The 22759-nt window shown below is 43.3% G+C and overlaps 2 protein-coding genes across 3 annotated transcripts in view; both read left to right on the top strand.

Moving 5' to 3' along the window:
• Positions 1–5550, top strand: part of fermt1 (FERM domain containing kindlin 1) — a 28640-nt gene extending 23090 nt beyond the window's left edge. The window contains exons 13-16 of one of the 2 annotated variants that reach the window (XM_061929185.1): positions 2819–3043; positions 3110–3234; positions 3307–3448; positions 5098–5550. In XM_061929185.1, coding sequence (XP_061785169.1) covers positions 2819–3043; positions 3110–3234; positions 3307–3448; positions 5098–5271 — 666 coding nt within the window. In that variant the 3' untranslated portion in view covers positions 5272–5550. Of the gene's footprint in view, positions 1–2818; positions 3235–3306; positions 3449–5097 lie in introns of both variants that reach the window. The other variant, XM_061929184.1, reaches the window with a different exon arrangement.
• A 458-nt stretch (positions 5551–6008) lies between these two features.
• trmt6 (tRNA methyltransferase 6 non-catalytic subunit) lies at positions 6009–21992 on the top strand. Its single transcript, XM_061929186.1, has 12 exons — positions 6009–6329; positions 6602–6732; positions 6816–6925; positions 15775–15866; positions 15943–16026; positions 16108–16232; positions 16335–16505; positions 17167–17315; positions 17396–17481; positions 17808–17910; positions 21354–21440; positions 21526–21992. Exons 1-12 carry the CDS (start codon positions 6220–6222, stop codon positions 21685–21687), a joined length of 1410 nt encoding a protein of 469 aa, XP_061785170.1. The 5' UTR covers positions 6009–6219; the 3' UTR covers positions 21688–21992.
• Positions 21993–22759: the final 767 nt, after the last annotated feature.

Here is a 22759-nt window from a genome sequence, read left to right on the forward strand (position 1 = left end):
CGTTGCCGGCAATGAGAGGCGACGGGCTGGGGTGGCAATTCTTGTTGCCCCCCGGCTGAGAGCCTGCACGTTGGAGTTCAACCCGGTGGACGAGAGGGTAGCTTCCCTCCGCCTTCGGGTGGGGGGACGGGTCCTGACTGTGGTTTGCGCTTATGCGCCAAACGGCAGCTCAGAGTACCCACCCTTTTTGGATTCGCTGGAGGGAGTACTTGAGAGTGCTCCCCCGGGTGATTCCCTCGTTCTACTGGGGGACTTCAATGCTCATGTTGGCAGCGACAGTGAAACCTCGAGAGGCGTGATTGGGAAGAATGGCCGCCCGGATCTGAACCCGAGTGGTGTTTTGTTATTGGACTTTTGTGCCCGTCACAGATTGTCCATAACAAACACCATGTTCAAACATAAGGGTGTCCATATGTGCACTTGACAACAGGACACCCTAGGCCGCAGTTCCATGATTGACTTTGTAGTTGTGTCATCGGATTTGCGGCCTCATGTTTTGGACACTCGGGTGAAGAGAGGGGCGGAGCTTTCAACCGATCACCACCTGGTGGTGAGTTGGCTGCGATGGTGGGGGAGGATGCCGGACAGACCTGGCAGGCCCAAACGCATTGTGAGGGTTTGCTGGGAACGTCTGGCAGAGTCTCCTGTCAGAGAGAGTTTCAATTCCCACCTCCGGAAGAACTTTGAACATGTCACGAGGGAGGTGCTGGACACTCTCCGAGTGGACCATGTTCCGCGCCTCTATTGTCGAGGCAGCTGATTGGAGCTGTGGCCGCAAGGTAGTTGGTGCCTGTCGTGGCGGTAGTCCTAGAACCCGTTGGTGGACACCGGCGGTGAGGGATGCCGTCAAGCTGAAGAAGGAGTCCTATCGGGTTCTTTTGGCTCATAGGACTCCTGAGGCAGCGGACAGGTACCGACAGGCCAAGCGGTGTGCGGCTTCAGCGGTTGCGTAGGCAAAAACTCGGACATGGGAGGAGTTCGGGGAAGCCATGGAAAACGACTTCCGGACGGCTTCGAAGCGATTCTGGACCACCATCCGCCGCCTCAGGAATGGGAAGCAGTGCACTATCAACACCGTGTATGGTGAGAATGGTGTTCTGCTGACCTCGACTGCGGATGTTGTGGATCGGTGGAGAGAATACTTCGAAGACCTCCTCAATCCCACCAACACGTCTTCCTATGAGGAAGCAGTGGTGGGCTCTTCTATTTCTGGGGCTGAGGTTGCTGACGTAGTTAAAAAGCTCCTCGGTGGCAAGACCCCGGGGGTGGATGAGATCCGCCCGGAGTTCCTTAAGGCTCTGGATGCTGTGGGGCTGTCTTGGTTGACAAGACTCTGCAGCATCGCGTGGACATCGGGGGCGGTACCTCTGGATTGGCAGACCGGGGTGGTGGTTCCTCTCTTTAAGAAGGGGAACCGGAGGGTGTGTTCTAACTATCATGGGATCACACTCCTCAGCCTTCCCGGTAAGGTCTATTCGGGTGTACTGGAGAGGAGGCTACGCCGGATAGTCGAACCTCGGATTCAGGAGGAACAGTGTGGTTTTCGTCCTGGTCGTGGAACTGTGGACCAGCTCTATACTCTCGGCAGGGTCCTTGAGGGTGCATGGGAGTTTGCCCAACCAGTCTACATGTGCTTTGTGGACTTGGAGAAGGCATTCGACCGTGTCCCTCGGGAAGTCCTGTGGGGAGTGCTCAGAGAGTATGGGGTATCGGACTGTCTGATTTTGGCGGTCCGCTCCCTGTATGATCAGTGTCAGAGCTTGGTCCGCATTGCCGGCAGTAAGTCGGACACGTTTCCAGTGAGGGTTGGACTCTGCCAAGGCTGCCCTTTGTCACCGATTCTGTTCATAACTTTTATGGACAGAATTTCTAGGCGCAGTCAAGGCGTTGAGGGGATCCGGTTTGGTGGCTGCAGGATTAGGTCTCTGCTTTTTGCAGATGATGTGGTCCTGATGGTTTCATCTGGCCAGGATCTTCAGCTCTCGCTGGATCGGTTCGCAGCCGAGTGTGAAGCAACTGGGATGAGAATCAGCACCTCCAAGTCCGAGTCCATGGTTCTCGCCCGGAAAAGGGTGGAGTGCCATCTCCGGGTTGGGGAGGAGACCCTGCCCCAAGTGGAGGAGTTCAAGTACCTCGGAGTCTTGTTCACGAGTGAGGGAAGAGTGGATCGTGAGATCGACAGGCGGTTCGGTGCGGCATCTTCAGTAATGCGGACGCTGTATCGATCCGTTGTGGTGAAGAAGGAGCTGAGCCGGAAGGCAAAGCTCTCAATTTACCGGTCGATCTACGTTCCCATTCTCACCTATGGTCATGAGCTTTGGGTTATGACCGAAAGGACAAGATCACGAGTAAAAGCGTCCGAAATGAGTTTCCTCCGCCGGGTGGCAGGGCTCTCCCTTAGAGATAGGGTGAGAAGCTCTGTCATCCGGGGGGAGCTCAAAGTAAAGCCGCTGCTCCTCCACATCGAGAGGAGCCAGATGAGGTGGTTCGGGCATCTGGTCAGGATGCCACCCGATCGCCTCCCTCGAGAGGTGTTTAGGGCACGTCCGACCGGTAGGAGGCCACGGGGAACACCCAGGACACGTTGGGAAGACTATGTCTCCCGGCTGGCCTGGGAACGCCTCGGGATCCCCCGGGAAGAGCTGGACGAAGTGGCTGGGGAGAGGGAAGTCTGGGCTTCCCTGCTTAGGCTGCTGCCCCCGCGACCCGACCTCGGATAAGCGGAAGAAGATGGATGGATGGATGGATGACACCCCTAGTTAAAACATGTAATTTCCAGAACAATTTTAACCCTTAAAATGAATGTGTGGCGTTGCAGGAGACACAGTACGCCAAGTGGAAAGCGGCGTGCATCCTGGCCTCCAAAGGCAAGACGATGGCCTACAGCTCGTACAAGTCAGAGGTGAGGAACATCCAGTCTTTTCTGCAAATGAAGAGCCTGGCGCCCCCTCCTGGCCAGGCAGCCCCTGACCTTAATGCCATGAAGATGAACGCAGAGTGCTTTGTCTCGCCGCGCTACGCCAAGAAGCACAAGACCAAACAGGTTGGCAAAAGTCAGTCAATGTCGCGTCATTGTTGTCATTGTAACAACCATAACTGTTATTTCAAGCTAACCGCGCGTATCCTGGAGGCCCATCAGAACATAGAGCGGCTCTCCCTCGTGGAGGCCAAGATGCGTTTTATCCAGGCCTGGCAGTCGCTGCCAGAGTTTGGCATCAACTACTACATTGTCAGGTAGGTTGCGACACAACCCGCTTTACTCAACATGACATCACTTGAGGATGTTCTTTTTGCAATGTGTGCCAGGTTCAAGGGGAGCAAGAAGGATGAGATCCTCGGCATTTCATACAATCGCCTGATCCGTTTTGACATGTCCACCGGCTTGCCCATCACCACGTGGAGGTTCGCCAACATGAAGCAGTGGAACGTCAACTGGGAGATAAAACAAGTGAGTGATGTACACAGTAAACAACAATGTAGACATAAGTTTGACTTATGGGCCATTTTCTGCACAGAGGTCTTTTTTTTAATTTATTGCCCCTTTGCAACATTTTATATTAAATGTATTTAATGTAATTAATTAACAGTGATTATTGATTGAATAGTTATTAGATCTTACACTAATGTGCTTTACAGTTATAAAACAACAATGTGAATGATTTGTTCAGATATCTTAGCTGTGTTGACCCACATTGGATTAGTTTCAGCATCTTTCATGTACAAAATTCATCAAAGTGCCTCCCACATCTGCAATTTTCCCCTTTAATTTTTTGTGCGTGAGAGCATTCAGGAAACCACATGAGAGCAACATCAGAGGTGCACAATGTGGCCACACCAGCAGCACACTTGTCCCAAACCTGAATAATTACAAGTTAAATGTCTTATTATTATAATTAATTGACAGCAGTCATTTCCATTACATATTTTTTCTGCTATAGGTGATTTTGCCTACTAACAATGAAAACAACAAAATAATTTTGATTTCAAGAGCTATGTACTAGTATTGTGTGTGTGTGGGTGGGGGTCCTGCTTTGGAAATAATTTAAATCCTCCCTCCTCCCCCTACCCTCTTCTACTTCAAGAGCCCCTTGGCTCTTGCATCTAGTGCCATGGCGAAGTAGGGGCGTACGGACGTCAATCGAGTCTTGCTACGTCATTAACCCTCGCTGTTTGCCAGCAGTGACGTAAGGCAGATGCGACAAATCTTTGTTTACTTACAAGAGGCTGTCACTCGTGATGTTCGGCTCAGTTTGTGCTCTTTTTAATTTATTTCGCCTGTCTTTATTAAGAAGAAGACTGTTTTGAAGACATTGTTTTCGGCTTAATATGCAAGATCTGGCGCATCAGCTTGCGGTATGCAATAGGTGTTTCATTGTGTAGTGTCTTACGCCAATATTTATGTGCAGTGGCAAAGGTTTGAAGTCTGACTAAACCAACAGTGTCATTATTATAAAAAAAAAATTAATTATGCTTATTACTTACATTTGTACACTTCTTTGGGTTTCTGGTCTGCTTTCTTTTTCCTCGCACTGGATAGTGTAGGGAGGTCTGCGAGCTCACATCGCTGTGAGGTAGGTACTTCGCCCTTCCCCCCTACCTGGTGGATGATTGGAACACCTCTTGATTGGCGTAAACGCGCAAAACCATGGAGGCAGGGCAAAAACAAGGGTGGAGGAGGGGTATTTGAATTGCGCCTTAGGTCTCTGTAAAACATTCACATGTTGCGCAATGAAATGTGTGCTGTAGTACAAGCATGGGACAAAGTGCACGTTACTGTAACTTTCTGTTTCAGTTTTGCTCAATAAAGTGATTGTGGACTGCCTGTCCTCCTTAAAGCGTCTCGACGGACGTTAGAATAATTGAACAGTGTTGGCAAACATTATTTTATCTGTTATGGCCACTTATTGTCACATGTCACTAGCATTGTTGCATTGCAAAATCGTACAGAATAAATAATGTGTTTATTATTATTATATTTTATTTTGAACAGCTGTAAGCAGAGGACGCGTGAGCAATGCGCAAATGCGCAGGATCTTACATTAGAGGGAACATTGGATTTCAGTATGTACGAACCTCTGAGGTTGTGTGTGATTGCAGGTGACCATCGAGTTTGACCAGAACGTTACGATAGCATTCTGTTGTCTGAGTTGCGACTGCAAAGTGGTGCACGAGTTCATCGGAGGCTACATCTTCCTATCGACACGCTCCAAAGACCAGAACGAGACGCTAGACGAAGAACTATTCCACAAACTGACTGGAGGCCAAGAATAAGAAAGACAACGTTCTGTTCTTTTATGTAGTTTTTAAATCATCCAAATATGGACCAGGAAACAACACGATGTATGATATCAAAGTATTTTTGTATTAAACATAGGGATAAAGTCAGAATGTTTTACAGTCAACAGAACAGCAGTGTCATGAATTGTTATTTATCTAATTCAAGCATTTTAATGTACACTCAAAAGCCATTGTTGTTTATGTAAATATGATCTCAGCCTCAAACTGTGTATGAAGAGATTGTTGTAAGAATAAATCTTTTTCTGTAATTACCTTGTTGTCCATTGTTACATTCACAGGATTCTATAGTTTTCTGCATATATAAAGATATGGATTTTAAAGTTGTTGTACATTTTGCTCTTTAATTTTAATTTATCTCAGAATAAGTATTCAGGTTACATATATATATATATATATATATATATATATATATATATATATATATATATATATATATATATATATATATATATATATATATATATATATAGTGAAATCAATAATTTAAGAAATAAACAAAAAAGGTGAAAGCGAAATGTTACATATACATTTTAAACAATTATTAATTAACCATATATTAAGTTCACCAAATAAATAGTTTTAGCTGTACTTTCCTTGAAACGACGTCCATGTCCCTTAAATATTCTGAAATCTACATTTTCCAAGGCAGACCATCGCATTTGGCTGCTATTGGCTGGCCAACCGAAAATTTGTCAAAATGGACCAATCACAGTTGGTTATACTGAAACGCGGAAGTGTGACCCGTCATCATTCGAACAGTCGCCTTTCTGGAAAGCTAAGGAAGTACGGTATGAGCTAAAACACGTGGGGGTACTAGTATACACGTCTGTGCTCTTCCTTGAGACACACTTCACGCCTTTATCTACCCATTTTCAACACTGAGCGTTCAGCCGTTCATTTAGCCGCCCGGTTGGCTTAATTATGACGGACAAGCAGGATGATGATGATGCCATGCATACGATTAACGAGGGCGACCATGTTGTGCTGAAGCGAGGAGATATCTTCAAAGCTGTGCAAATACAGTCCAGAAAGTAAGTCCAAAGTTATCCACTGTATGCCGTTTTTGTCCGCTGGAAAAGACAACACGGTCGGCGTTAGTATTCGCTATGTAGGATAAAACCTTCTTAGTATAGTAGGGGGTTTATGCAATCTACCTGTTTTCCAGTGAGAGTTATGAATGAGAACTTTCTGTGCTGGAGACCTGCTAATACATTTTTACCAGTTTAGGTCTAAAATGATTATAAATGGTAATGACTGCAAATCAACATAAAAAACTAAACCTGTGTATGTCTTTCAAACAAAGGAAGGTGGTGTTTGAGAAGCAGTGGTTCTTCCTGGACAGCGCTGTGGGACATTTGTACAACACCTCTTTTGAAATCTTGCCTGGAGGAAATCTTCAGCTTCCAACAAAAAAGGACACTCAAAGTTCTAATGGTGTGTTTGGATCTGACTAGAAACCCCCAGTATGTTTTTTGTTTTATTTATGAAACCAACGTTTTTATTACGTTTCCTTTCAGATGCAAAGGAGGCGGGCATGGACAACAGGAACATAGTAGATGATGGTAAATCCCAAAAACTGACGAGGGACGACATTGAGACGCTGAAGGAGAAAGGTCTAAAGGGTCAGGTACGGATGGAACTGTTGCTAATCCTTACATGTAACTGCACCACCAGGAAAGACTCCTTACCTGTAGGTGGCAGTAGCCTTTATTTAAAAGTCAAACTGGGTTAAGATATGTATAGGTGATTAATCATTATTTCCCATCGTGTGCAATTCGATTGCTCTCACAATTAAATGTTACATTGTGTAGTCTTGAAGCAAATGGTAACTGAGTGATGGACATTACTTGGTGGTGAACAGCTGAGGGAGCCATTACTTCAGGCCCTAACTGCTGTAGTTTTCAAAACATGATGGAAGAAAGGCATAATGTGATGTCTTTACCAAAAATAAATGTAGTGTCAGGACCATAGACATCTGTAGAGCCAGCGACGCCTGTGTCCCCCCATTGCTTTGCTAGATCCCGCGGCCGCCATCTAATGGCAGTCAGGATTGCCCCTGCAATCAGTATTTCATTCCGATTGAGACGGGTGGTTTATGCCAATAGTCATTTGGATTGTAGCGCATGAAAACACTTTCTTCCGAAAATCGGGTTGAAGTTATCCTTACTGCGAATGTCTTTGATGTCAGCTATACTTTGGTGGTGGAAGGGGGACTAAATTAAATAGTCTCGGAATGAAGGAATTATCTTGCTGCTATCTCATCCCATTCAACATATACAAACGTAGCATTATATGCTGTTGAGGTTGTTGCTTTGGTCTGGAGTGTCATGTGTCGATGTAACAATAAAAGAAGGGATCCAGTTGTCGTCTTAACAAGCTGTTTTATCCACAACATTACAGCTACTCCAAGTGCTAACTGCTAGCCTCAAACACACACACAGAATGTCGTAACATGAAGAGGCGCCGCAACCCGTACATTTCACAACGTTAAAGGCACAGAACAGCTCCATTTAAAAAAGAAAGGGTAAAACAAAAGTAGTGAACTGAAGGAAAAATGGTAAATTTATGTTTGTTTACAGTGGAAGTCTCCTGCTTCTACAGCACCTGCAGTGAGCGAATTAGTACAAAAGATGGTGCCATAGCACAAACAATGACACACCTTTCCATTTGTTAGGTTCTGCGCGTGTCAAAGTATTCCAATTTAAGGATGCATGAAAATGCACGTCATAATCGGATCATTTTTTTCAGGTTCCATGTACACAGTAACATTCTAAACAGAATAAATAAATGTTGTCCATGTACACGTGGCTAATGTGACAACAATATGTTTTATGAAGAAATCACACATTTGCTTGGCTGTCAATAATCATATTAGACCTCAATTCATAGTTATCGATGTAGCACACTTATTGTAGCAATTATGGGGAGGATTTCGTTTTTTTTTACTTAAATGGTGACGCTTGCATATAGTCTCCATTTGGAGCGGTTACATGATGTAGTTCTATCAAAAATATGAAAATTTATTAATTTATATAAATTATGCGGCTTGCAGTGATGCAGTCTTGTTGCTGAAGTATTGACAAATGACTAATGCAAAGATGGCAGACAGCTTGACGTGTGATTCGGGCAATCCTTGAGGCGTCTCATGTATAGTCAGGTCCATACATATTGGGACATCAACACAATATTACTCCTCTCTGAGCTGCCACCTTAACGTGGTAGAGGAGTTTGCGTGTCCCAATGATCCTAGGAGCTATGTTGTCCGGGGGCTTCTATGCCCCCTGGTAGGGTCTCCCAAGGCAAACTGGTCCTAGGTGAGGGATCAGACAAAGAGCAGCTCGAAGACCTCTATGAAGAACACGAACAAGGAACCCAGATTTCCCTCGCCCGGACGCGGGTCACCGGGGCCCTCCTCTGGAGCCAGGCCCGGAGGTGTGGCACGATGGCGAGCGCCTGGTGGCCGGGCCTGTCCCCATGGGGCCCGGCCGGGCACAGCCCGAAGAGGCAACGTGGGTCCCCCCTCCAATGGGCTCACCACCCATAGCAGGGGCCATAGAGGTCGGGTGCAATGTGAGCTGGGCGGCAGCCGAGGGCAGGGCACTTGGCGGTCCGATCCTCGGCTACATAAGCTAGCTCTTGGGACGTGGAACGTCACCTCGCTGGGGGGGAAGGAGCCTGAGCTAGTGCGTGAGGTGGAGAAGTTCCGGCTAGATATAGTCGGACTCACTTCGACGCACAGCAAAGGCTCTGGAACCAGTTCCCTTGACAGGGGCTGGACTCTCTTCCACTCTGGCGTTGCCGGCAATGAGAGGCGACGGGCTGGGGTGGCAATTCTTGTTTCCCCTCGGCTCAAAGCCTGCACGTTGGAGTTCAACCCGGTGGACGAGAGGGTAGCCTCCCTCCGCCTTCGGGTGGGGGGACGGGTCCTGACTGTTGTTTGCGCTTACGCGCCCAACGGCAGTTCAGATTACCCACCCTTTTTGGATTCACTTGAGGGAGTACTGGAGAGTGCTCCCCCGGGTGATTCTCTCGTTCTACTGGGGGACTTCAACGCTCATGTTGGCAACGACAGTGAAACCTGGAGAGGCGTGATTGGGAAGAATGGCCGCCCGGATCTGAACCCGAGTGGTGTTTTATTGGACTTTTGTGCTCGTCACGGATTGTCAATAACAAACACCATGTTCAAACATAAGGGTGTCCATATGTGCACTTGGCACCAGGACACCCTAGGCCGCAGTTCCATGATCGACTTTGTAGTTGTGTCATCGGATTTGCGGTCTCATGTTTTGGACACCCGGGTGAAGAGAGGGGCGGAGCTTTCTACCGATCCCCACCTGGTGGTGAGTTGGCTGCGATGGTGGGGGAGGATGCCGGACAGACCTGGCAGGCCAAACGCATTGTGAGGGTTTGCTGGGAACGCCTGGCAGAGTCTCCTGTCAGAGAGAGTTTCAATTCCCACCTCCGGAAGAACTTTGAACATGTCCCGAGGGAGGCGCTGGACATTGAGTCCGAGTGGACGATGTTCCGTACCTCTGTTGTCGAGGCGGCCGATTGGAGCTGTGGCCGCAAGGTAGTTGGTGCCTGTCGTGGCGGTAATCCTAGAACCCGTTGGTGGACACCGGCGGTGAGGGATGCCGTCAAGCTGAAGAAGGAGTCCTATCGGGTTCTTTTGGCTCATGGGACTCCTGACGCAGCAGACAGGTACCGACAGGCCAAGCGGTGTGCGGCTTCAGCGGTCGCGGAGGCAAAAACTCGGACATGGGAGGAGTTCGGTGAGGCCATGGAAAAAGACTTCCGGACGGCTTCGAAGCAATTCTGGACCACCATCCGCCGCCTCAGGAAGGGGAAGCAGTGCAGTGTCAACACCGTGTATGGTGGGGATGGTGCTCTGTTGACCTCGACTGCGGATGTTGTGGGTCGGTGGAGAGAATACTTCGAAGACCTCCTCAATCCTACCAGCACGTCTTCCTATGAGGAAGCAGGGCCTGGGGAATCTGTGGTGGGCTCTCCTATTTCTGGGGCTGAGGTTGCCGAGGTAGTTAAAAAGCTCCTCGGTGGCAAGGCTCCGGGGGTGGATGAGATCCGCCCGGAGTTCCTTAAGGCTCTGGATGTTGTGGGGCTGTCTTGGTTGACAAGACTCTGCAACATCTCGTGGACATCGGGGGCGGTACCTCTGGATTGGCAGATCGGGGTGGTGGTTCCTCTCTTTAAGAAGGGGAACCGGAGGGTGTGTTCCAACTATCATGGGATCACACTCCTCAGCCTTCCCGGTAAGGTCTATTCAGGTGTACTGGAGAGGAGGCTACGCCGGATAGTCGAACCTCGGATTCAGGAGGAACAGTGTGGTTTTCGTCCTGGTCGTGGAACTGTGGACCAGCTCTATACTCTCGGCAGGGTCCTTGAGGGTGCATGGGAGTTTGCCCAACCAGTCTACATGTGCTTTGTGGACTTGGAGAAGGCATTCGACCGTGTACCCCGGGAAGTCCTGTGGGGAGTGCTCAGAGAGTATGGGGTAACGGACTGTCTTATTGTGGCGGTTCGCTCCCTGTATAATCGGTGTCAGAGCTTGGTCCGCATTGCCGGCAGTAAGTCGGACACGTTTCCAGTGAGGGTTGGACTCCGCCAGGGCTGCCCTTTGTCACCGATTCTGTTCATAACCTTTATGGACAGAATTTCTAGGCGCAGTCAGGGCGTTGAGGGTATCTGGTTTGGTGGCTGCAGGATTAGGTCTCTGCTTTTTGCAGATGATGTGGTCCTGATGGCTTCATCTGGCCAAGATCTTCAGCTCTCACTGGATCGGTTCGCAGCTGAGTGTGAAGCGACTGGGATGGGAATCAGCACCTCCAAATCCGAGTCCATGGTTCTCGCCCGGAAAAGGGTGGAGTGCCATCTCCGGGTTGGGGAGGAGATCTTGCCCCAAGTGGAGGAGTTCAAGTACCTCGGAGTCTTGTTCACGAGTGAGGGAAGAGTGGATCGTGAGATCGACAGGCGGATCGGTGCGGCATCTTCAGTAATGCGGACGCTGTATCGATCCGTTGTGGTGAAGAAGGAGCTGAGCCAGAAGGCAAAGCTCTCGATTTACCGGTCGATCTACGTTCCCATCCTCACCTATGGTCATGAGCTTTGGGTCATGACCGAAAGGACAAGATCACGGGTACAAGCGGCCGAAATGAGTTTCCTCCGCCGGGTGGCGGGGCTCTCCCTTAGAGATAGGGTGAGAAGCTCTGTCATCCGGGGGGAGCTCAAAGTAAAGCCGCTGCTCCTCCATATCGAGAGGAGCCAGATGAGGTGGTTCGGGCATCTGGTCAGGATGCCACCCGAACGCCTCCCTCGGGAGGTGTTTCGGGCACGTCCGACCGGTAGGAGGCCACGGGGAAGACCCAGGACACGTTGGGAAGACTATGTCTCCCGGCTGGCCTGGGAACGCCTCGGGATCCCCCGGGAGGAGCTGGACGAAGTGGCTGGGGAGAGGAAAGTCTGGGCTTTCCTGCTTAGGCTGCTGCCCCCGCGACCCGACCTCGGATAAGCGGAAGAAGATGGATGGATGGATGGATGAAGACAATATTATTCTTTTTGGCTCTACTTACCACCACAATGGAATTGAAGTAAAACTAGATTAGATGTTCTTTAACTGCTGACTTTCGGCTTTAATTTGGGAGTATTGTTATTCAAATAAGCTGAATTGTGTAGAAAGTTTGTAAATGTGACTCAAAATTTTTAAGGGACCAAAAGTAATAGTACAAAATCATAAATCGAAACTTTCACTTTGATTGCAAATCCTTTGCAGTCCCTGCTGACACTCTGCCATGCTTTTACTGCTAATGTCTTTTCTTCCTCCTTGTTCTTGGGACATTTTACTTTCAGTTTTGTCTTCAGCAAGTAAAATGCATGCTCATCAAGTGATTGACTTGGCCATTGCACAACATCCCACTTCGTTCTCTTAACAGACTAATTTTTTGCTTTTACCGAATGCTTTGGGTTATTGTCCATCTGCATTGTGAAGTACCGTCTAGTAAGTTTTTAAGCATTTGGCTGAGTATGAGTAGATAAAATCGCCCAAAACACTTCAGAATCCATCCTGCTGCTTTTGTCAGCAGTCACATCATCAATGAATACAGAGGAACTAGTTCCATTGGCAGCCATACATGCCCACGTCATGACACTACTACCACCATGCTTCACCCATGAGCAGCTGCAATGTTTTGAATATTTTTTTTCCCTTCTTCATACTGTACTCTGGTACAAATTGATTTGTGTTTCATCCGTCCATAGGATGTTGTTCCAAAATTTGTTTTGCAAACTCTAATCTGGCCTCCATGTTTTTTATTTGCTCACTTGTGGTTTACATCTTGTGGTGAACCTTCTGTATTCACTCTGGTGAAGTATCATCTTTTGATTGTTGACTTTGACACACACCACTTACTTCCTGGAGATTGTTCTCAATCTGGACAACTGTTGTGAAATGATTTTCTTTACCAGGGATGATACATTTTTATAACGCTTATGAATAAAGTTTTATTTTTACAACACCTTACAACATCACAATGATGCCAAAGGTTCTTTACAGGACAAACAAGTTAAAAACAGGAATGGGGTAAAACTTAATAACAAAAAACATGGATATTAAAAGTGGTTAAAAAAACAAACCTGTATCTAAAAACCCTTTGGTAATTAATTGTGTGTTAATTGATTGTTTCAGCTTATTAAATTCAGAATTTGCTAGGATTGTTGTAAATCAGATTTTGTATTGAATTCTACATACATTTTTTAAACAAATTAAAGTGGCCAGTGCACAATAAATCAACAAAAGCCCATTTAAATCATTTTGGTTTTGCCCTCAAAGCCTTCCTGTATCCAGAGACTTACTGCTGGACTTTGTAAACAAAAAAAACCAACAAAAAATGTTTTATCTAATCACTTTTGAGGAAAAACGTAATTGCGAACTTTCTTTCCCAAAAAATTGCAATTGAGATCCGATTAGAGATTTTTAAAATATTTCATACATACAAATGCAAAAAATAACTGTCAATCAACATATTCTCATCTCAAGGTGCCACAAATTAGAAAATGCTATAATTCACTTTAAAATATTTGGCTTTTTGCAGACAGAGACTAGGGATGATGTTTGATAAGAAATTATCGAGTTCGAGCCTATTATCGAATCCTATTATCGAACCGATTCCTTATTGATTCTCTTATCGAGTCCAGATAGGTTGTTGTATATGGAAAAAAACACACTATATTTGGTTTAACAAAAGCTCACTTTATTATATAAGAAAAAAATTAAATCTAATAAATAAATAAATATTGACTGTTACCCCCCTAAAAAAATAAAATAAATATTGACTGTTGTTACCCAAAGTATATTAAGTGGGATTTTTCAGAAAAACATATATATACAGTAACACAAAAACAACCTGTCTCTGTGATCACTATAGGTGTATAAATAATAATATAGTGTTAAATAAAATCAGTCCCTTGGGCACAAAACTGAAAATAATACAGCTCTCCAAAAAGTGCACTTCTGCTGCTAGTTGACATAACTGTTTGTTATGATGCTTTGACATTTTTGCACTTTATTTCTTTATTGAAAGAAAATTCTATGAAGTGAAAAGTTGTTTGCAAATGTGGTTACAATGCTAAAAAATGAAAAGTTAAAGCTAAAAAAAGAAATACGCTTTATTGAGTTAACATTATTTCTTTATAGGGGGAAATATGTGATGTTATGAGCTAGGGAATATAACAACTACACTACCCAGCATGCAACGGGAGTGACGAGCATGCGCGGTAGCCCCGAAAAGTGTTGTTGCATGTCGCCACCCGGCAGCTAAGAATGAGGTTATGAGCACGCTGTGAAAGTAAACGTCAAGAACTCAGCCAACACGCCTCGTCTGCATTATTTATAATTAGACAGACAACACATATACAGTGTGATTTTGTTTTGTTTACAAGGAAAGAAAAACAAAAGTTAAAAAAGGGAGATCATGTCATATATGTTGTGTGTATATATATGTATGTGCTGCGGTTGCTTTAAGAAAGTTGCGACAGCTGTCGTAAAGAAGGTGCATTGCTAGCCTGGTTGCTATGTTTCCGGTTGGTCGTAAAAGTGTTGGTCATATGTTTGTACCCTGCTCAAATCTCTCAGTAAAGTTATTCATTGGATTATACCTTTTTGTTTTAAACTTTATTACACCTTGGAGCGCTTTTTCCTGCTTTCCCTATCTGCGCCTAATGACTGAGCTATGTGACATCATTTCTTGTGATGTTCCACGGGGCTTTTCTGGTCGGGACGAGATTCGTTCCCAGGGATTCGATTAAAGAACCAACTCTTTTTCTTTACTATAGTGGTCTCGATAACGGGTACCGGTTCTCAAAAAGGGATTCGAGTCCGAAGACTCGGTTCTTTTCTTATCGAACAACCGGGAAAATCGGTTTCGAGTGTCATCCCTAAGAGAGACTTAGAGCTTTTGTGTACATCATGCTCTTAAACTGAATAAATAATTGATAAAAAACTATAGTTGTTCATATTGTAATGTAATTATAATATAAAATAATGCAAGTCACCATTTTAAAATATACAAACTTTTAATTGTCATTACTATAGAATGTACCATTGTACTGCCATTGGAAGGTGAATAACTTTATCCTAAATAAATAAATAAACAAACAAAAAAATAAAATGGACACTAATTTCTGTAAGCATACATTGTACTTAAATATTGAACATCTTAAAAGTGCATTTATTTTCCAGTTGGAAAATCTAGGTCGGAGATTGTCTTTGTTTATTGCCATCATGTGATCATAACCATCGTCTCTGTTGATGGGCATGTAATACCCATACAATTTGAAGCTAAAATATTACTACAACGGGACAGTTGGCTTTGTAATCATATTTTCTTCCTCCTAATTTTTTATACTTTGCGGCACTTCTTACTAGTGAGTCTCAAGAGTCAGTGTTTGTCTGTGCTTCCTGTGTGTGTAAAGCTGCCGCCCCGCAAGGTGTACAGCCAAAAATATTTAAATTGTTTCTGACATTTACTTGCTAAAATTACAACAATTTTATTTCTAAAATCACTATAATTTTCTCGAAATAAATACTTTCTTTTTTTTAATATTGCATGTTTGTTCCTATTGTATTACAATTGTATTCCCATAATTCTAGTATGTTTTAATTGTAATTTTAGGATTTGGGGAAAACATTTTGGCAGTGTGGCCCAAATTCCCCCTTCTTGTAAAAAAAAAACCCAATACATGTTTAATACATTGAAGTTGATAAGTACCAGTCAAAACTTTGGGTACACTTTACTATGTTCACTATAATTAGGGGACAACACAGTTATTTAATCAACATACAGTCAACAATTGACTATTAACTGTTCTGACTGTTTTCATTTCATTTTACTACATTTTTCTGCTTTTTAGACATGCATCATCGTCATACATTTAATTATTTCGTATGTGTATTTTGCTTCACAGGAAATCATTCAACAGCTTATAGACAACAGCTCCACCTTCAGGGATAAGACGGAATACGCTCAGGACAAGTACATTAAGAAGAAAAAGAAAAAGTAAAGCTCACATGTTATAAATGGTGATAATAATGATGCAATATGATGTTATATACTGGTTTTGTATTTATCGCAGGTATGAAAGTACTGTGACCATTCTGAAGCCAACATGCCGCATCCTGGCGCTCATGTATCATGGACGAGAGCCGGGAAAGATCTGGTGAGTTTAGCTTGTTGTGACGAGGTTTGCATGACATACAGTGGTGTGACATATAGTGTGTTATGCGTTTGTGCGATGTAGTCACCTGCGATACGACACACTGGCCCAGATGTTGACCCTGGCCAACATCCACGCAGGTAGCAAAGTGTTGGTGTTTGAAACGTGCGCTGGCCTCGTGCTGGGAGCCGTTATGGAAAGAATGGGAGGCAAGTGCAGTGTTCTTCCAATAGACTGCGGCTATTATTTTTATATAATACAGAATGTGCTGTCTTTTTACAACCTTTGATTTAACATTTAATTCCATCCAGGTTACGGCTCAGTGATCCAAATGTACCCGGGGGGTGGGCCGGTCAGGGCGGGAGTGGAGAGCTTTGGCTTCCCCGCTCATTTCCACGACACGCTGCATGACTTCCCCATCTGCCACGTCAACGCTTTGCTGGCAGGCACGCTCGACACCAGCGCCAAGGACCCCAGCACTGGTAAGATCTGGAGGACAGAGTGAGGGCATGCACCATGAAAGTAAAATACATAAAAGATATACATTTTGGTCATCTCTATTACACCTACAAAATCTAATGATGGAGTACAAATGATGTGTCTGATTCTTTTAATTGGCCTGCCAGGTAGTTGTTGTTCCACTCCAGTCCTTTGGGTGGCGGTAATGGTGTTGGTGTCACCCCTCACAAACTCTTTAACTTTAACAGCCGGTTGCTACAGTAATTAAAAATAAAATCTAATTCACCTTGTCTGTTGATTTTCTTGTTGTTCAGCAGGAGGGAGGGGTGGTGAGGAATGTACTGTTGTACAAAGCTGTGAATACTTCATAAATGTTGCAAACCACCCATTGCTTTCTCTAAACTCATACTGACCTAGCAAAACTAGAATTGTTTTGTAAAATGGCCAAAAAAAAACACTTGGGCAAAGCTTTAGATTACACTGTATGTGGTGTGTGCAAGTTAGTGTAAAATCTCATTCAAAATTAATACATTTTTATTTTAGAAAATACACAGAGGGCCGACAAAAAACAAGCTGTTGTTGAAACACTTCGGACACCTTTTATTCAAACTTTTTTTAAGTAGTAAAGTAATTAAATTTTTCCACTAAAGCAGTTTAAATGTCTTCCCTGCTGCAACACCACAGATGCAACGCAACCCGATGTGGCGGCACAGAAGACAACAACGCAGCTGGAGACACAAGAGAGGGACAGTCCAGAAGACCCCAGCATGGTGACGAACGAGACCAGGGAACAAAGTCTACAAGAAGAGCTTCAGCGAGGCAAAGAGGCCAAGGTAAGGAGATGCCGCTCCAAAATTGTTTGTTTTTTTTAATTTATTTTTTAATAAGGACAAGTCAAATGTTGTGTTTGTAGGCTGAGCTGAAAAGGGTGAGGCAGGAGGAGAAGCGCAAGCGACTGGCAGCAGCGGCGGCCCAGCTTCAGGGCAGGAACGCAGACGGGTTGGTCTGATGAGTCGCAGTTAATTCAATTAGTTCTGCAGAAATAAAAAATTGATTGAGGAATGCAGTCAGTGTCCTGCCAGGTGGACAAATCTGCAGACATCAACTTGAAGACGTGTTGCTCTAAAGGCTCTTTGTGATTAATGGAGCTTATTGATTCTACCCCATCATAGCAGCTTCATCATAATGTCCCTTCTTAAATCGTATCCCTCGCTTAGATAGTAAAGACTTGAGGGTGAATTACAGCATAACTGCACATTTCCAATAACAATGTTGGTGTATTTCATTCTGGACTAATTTGCTGTGATCATGTGTTTTATGCGCAGGTTGGTCATCGCCTCTCGCTTCCACCCGTGTCCCACCCTGATGGGCTTGCTCAGGTTCTTGGCTCCCTCCAGGCCCTTTGTGGTCTACTCCCAATACAAAGAGGTGAGCTCAGGATAAGTGTTTTACAACGACCGCCCATCTCCTTGCATACCTGCCAACTACTCTGGTTTTCCCGTAAATAGTACGGTTTTCATCAACCTATTCCGGGTTACGGTTGCAGTGATAAAAAATACGGTTTTTCATTCATTAAAAAAAATATTTTTTAAAAAGTTTTATTCACGAAATCGCGTAACAACAATGACAATCGACACTGCTTCCCGTAACTTCCTATCGAGCCATTTCGAATGCCATGCGCGAGGCTATTTATAGCACCGCTGCAAAGCACGAGGCACCATGCAGTTGTCATTGTTTCCAAACGAGCGAACGATCATGGAATCAGCCGGAGAAAAATCGCAAACGAGTCTTAAACCGAAAAGAAAACTGCAGTCATTCCGTGAAGAATATTCAAAAGCCTATCCGGGAATAATTATCCGTTCCAAAAAGTGTGAAAACTACGCGAATTGCACCTTGTGTTCGATATTTCGATGACGACATTGGAAAAGTATTGTCAGTACTTCTGTCTTTGAGGGAATGCAATACGGCTTCCACAGGCGAAAACATTTACAAAATACTCGCGGAAGAAATAGACTCAAACGAAATTCCTTGGCAGAATTTGGTTTGCTTTGCTGCCGATAATGCTGCAGTGATGATGGGATCTAAAAAGGGTGTTGCAGTTTTCATTACGGAAATGTCTCCTTCGGTTTACATCGCCGGTAAGTACAGTTCGTAGCATAACAAAACTCACAAAACATAACATTTTAAGTAAATCTTTTATTACATAAACAATAAATCAAATCAAAAATAATTTCTGTGTACAGTATATCTTTTTATTTGTGATAACGATAACATGTTCAAAACAAGTAACATATAACTATCATACTATTCTATTACTTCTTAATTCTATGATGCTATTGAATTACATTTTAATGAAGTAAACTTATCATAAAGTTACCATATCATTTTTACAGTATGATCAATCTGATAGAATAAATTTGGATTTTAGCCACAAAAAGGTAATGACACCAATGTTATCTATTGGAATTGTTTAGTACTGTTATACTGTTAAAAGTGTTTATACTATTTATGATTTCAAGTCCAAGTTGAAGAAATCTTGTTAAATGTTGACAGCATAACTACCAAAATACAGAAGTATGTCCTTAATATTTTTGCAGTGCTATTTCTGTCGAAAAGTTAAAATGATTACATTAGAGATGTGATGTTCCACTTTTCAAGTGTCTGATGGCTTAAATTAATTTTCATTAATTTTTCATATTTTGAATTCTTTTGAAAGGCTTACAAAAAAACTACATTTGAATTGTAATTCCATGCTATTGACAGGACTATTAATTTTAATGAAGTTAGCTTACCATGTTTACAGTATGATAATTGTGATAGAAATGTGACTTTTAGGCACAGAATATTTTTTACAATTGAACAAGGCAGTAGATTATACAAGCTTGGACAGAAAGTTAATAATGACACCAATTTTTTTTTTAATGGAATTGTTTAGTACTGTTTTACCATTTGTTTACTGTAAAAAGTGTTTATACTGTTTATACTTTCAATTAACAAATTAAAGTCTTGTGAAAAGTTGACAGGATAACTGGCATTAACTGTCAAAATAATTTCAAACTATTGAAGTTATCTTACAGAATAAACATGTCAATCAACCCATATGATTTTTGCTGTAATATTTTTGTTTTGAAAAGTCACTGTGACTGATAGAAAAGTGATGGTTTTAGCAACATTTTAACCTGTCTGAATGCTAATAATCATTTTGCGTCGGGGGGCGAAGCCTGAACCCCCCACCAGGACTTTGTCCTGGACCTACCGGGGCCTGCGGCCCCTGGACCCTGGCTACTAGGTTTTTCTGATTTCAAAAGTTGGCAGGTATGTCCTTGTCAAATGAGGGTCATTATTTAGGGTAGGTCTTATTACCACCACAGCTTGCCGTGTGGGAAATGACCTTCCTTTAGCTGGAAACACTAAAAAAAACATGTTGTTTTTTTTCACACTGTAGGCTTTATTCCACAAGGAAATTAAAAGCAAACAATTATTGTAACAATTCAGTGTTGAACCCTGAAGTTTAGTGCTACACATGGTTACATTAAGATACACAAGCCAATTGTAATTAAATAAAGATACAGTGGAAGATGGTTCTTGAACAGACTACCTAAATAGAAAAGCTTGTGTATTTAAACACATTTCTCCATCAGAAACAATGTAAATATGAATAAGGTCCGTATATTATAAAAAGTTTGTACATTTTTTAACACAATATGAAGCGCTATACAATACTTTATATCAAAAAAATATAACAAGGTAGATGGATTAACTTTCTATTTAATAACAAAGGCAAAACAACAACAACAAGCTTAACTGTCCTCATTAGTCGCTGCCCTGCCGATACACACATACAGTCACTAGCCCTGTGGTGCACTCAGTTTGAAATCACAAAACTTTTTAACTTTAACATACAGGTCGCTACAAAATTGGGCATACAAAATAAAATCCACTATACCTAGTTGGTTAATCTTCCTGGCATTCAGCACTTTTGCTTTGGCGGATCTAAAATAAACTACATCTCCCGGAATCTTCTGTGCAGCTTCGCACAGGAGAAAGAAAGAGGAAGCAAGAAAATCCTAATATAAATGTTTATGTTGCTAAGAAACAGACAAACAAACCCTGGTGAAAACATAACAATTGAGGCAGAGGTAATAAAGTGCGCCACATTCATCTCCGGCGTTCCAAGCCAAAACAGACTCGGTCAAGGCGCGCCATGCCGAAAGAAATCACCTGATGCACACCGAAGCTACTGTACTTAATAAACTACCATCACCCGGAAAAAATGAAGCTAAACGTCAATTTTGTGAGGTATTTACATATTAAAAGTTAAAATGGGACTTAACTTTAATGAGAAACTGCATTTTCCAAACTGATAGAAAAGATGTCCACTGTAGAGGCAGTAGTAAATATAATTACAATTAATACAATTTATGTTCAATTACTATCAACATCTATCCATCTATCGGTCGGGGTTTGAACTCACGACCTACCGATCTTAGGGCGGACAAACCACAAGGCCACTGAGCAGGTTATGTATATATATTTATATACCGTGTGTGTATGTATATATATATATATATATATATATATATATATATATATATATATATATATATATATATAATTTGACAACTTGGCAGCAACCAGCAGAGGGTGGTGGAGGAAAGAGTGGAGAGATTATATATATATATATATATATATATATATATACCTCTGCTGGTTGCTGCCAAGTCATCAAATTCACTGTGACATCATTCTTTAGCATAGTTACTATTACTTTGCATAAGCAAAGTGATAGTAAGTTACTATTACTGTTACTTTGCATAAGCAAAGTAACAGTAAGACCATCCCTTTAAATAAACATGATGTTGTTTCTGCAGCCCCTGGTGGAGTGCTTCACCAAACTCAAGGAGCAAGGCGGAACTGTCAACCTCCGACTCACTGACACTTGGCTAAGGCACTATCAGGTGATTATTTGGAGCACTTCCCAACTCTGCTACTGGGGTAGAATAAGTACACTTGTGACAAACAGTTTTCCCCCCCCCCCCCTAGGTGCTGCCTAACAGGACACACCCGGTGCTGCTGATGAGTGGTGGCGGGGGCTTCCTCCTCTCAGGCATCACGGTGGCCACGGAGAGGTCTGCTCCTACCACAAGCTCCACCAAGCTCTTGGAGGAGCCGGCGCCAAAAAGACAGAAAATTACGGAAAGTTGAACGACCTAAAGGACCCGACTTTTTCGTCAGGGCACGTTAGTGATCGCCTCGGCGGAGCTGCCTGGTGGACACGCGTGAAGCAGTGCAGGCAAGCAGAGTCTGTTCAGATTCATCACGGAGCTGGTCTGCCGCAAACCAGTTTATTTTCAGTTTGTAATATTACGTAAGAAATGTCCAAAAAAACAGATGCAGCTACTTAGTATTTTATTTCTAGGGTGGAATTTTATGTCATTTTTATTTCTGTGATCTGTTTGTTTTTGCATCCTGACTAAAACCTCCCAGAATTAAAAAGATTTTTTATAAGAGTTTGCTTCCTCAACAGCAGTGAATTCACAATGTACGGTAGTGCTGATGAGTATTGCAATCTACCCGTTGCCCTATTTAGATTAGATTTACAAACCCTGTTTCCATATGAGTTGGGAAATTGTGTTAGATGTAAATATAAACGGAATACAATGATTTGCAAATCCTTTTCAATCCATATTCAATTGAATGCACTACAAAGACAAGATATTTGATGTTCAAACTCATAAACTTTATTTTTTTTTTTTGCAAATAATAATTAACTTAGAATTTCATGGCTGCAACACATGCCAAAGTAGTTGGAAAAGGGCATGTTCACCACTGTGTTACATCACCTTTTCTTTTAACAACACTCAATAAACGATTGGGAACTGAGGGAACTAATTGTTGAAGCTTTGAAAGTGGAATTCTTTCCCATTCTTGTTTAATGTAGAACTTAAGTCGTTCAACAGTCCGGGGTCTCCGCTGTCGTATTTTACGGTTCATAATGCGGCACACATTTTCGATGAAAGACAGGTCTGGACTGCAGGCGGGCCAGGAAAGTACCCACACTCTTTTTTTACGAAGCCACGCTGTTGTAACACGTGCTGAATGTGGCTTGGCATTGTCTTGCATGAAAAAGACGGTGCTTAGATGGCAGCATATGTTGTTCCAAAACCTGTATGTACCTTTCAGCATTAATGGTAACTTACACAGATGTGTAAGTTACCCATGCCTTGGGCACTAATGCACCCCCATACCATCACAGATGCTGGCTTTTGAACTTTGC

The sequence above is a fragment of the Nerophis lumbriciformis genome, linkage group LG34 (genome assembly GCF_033978685.3).
Source record: "Nerophis lumbriciformis linkage group LG34, RoL_Nlum_v2.1, whole genome shotgun sequence".
In the NCBI taxonomy this organism is placed as follows: domain Eukaryota; kingdom Metazoa; phylum Chordata; class Actinopteri; order Syngnathiformes; family Syngnathidae; genus Nerophis; species Nerophis lumbriciformis.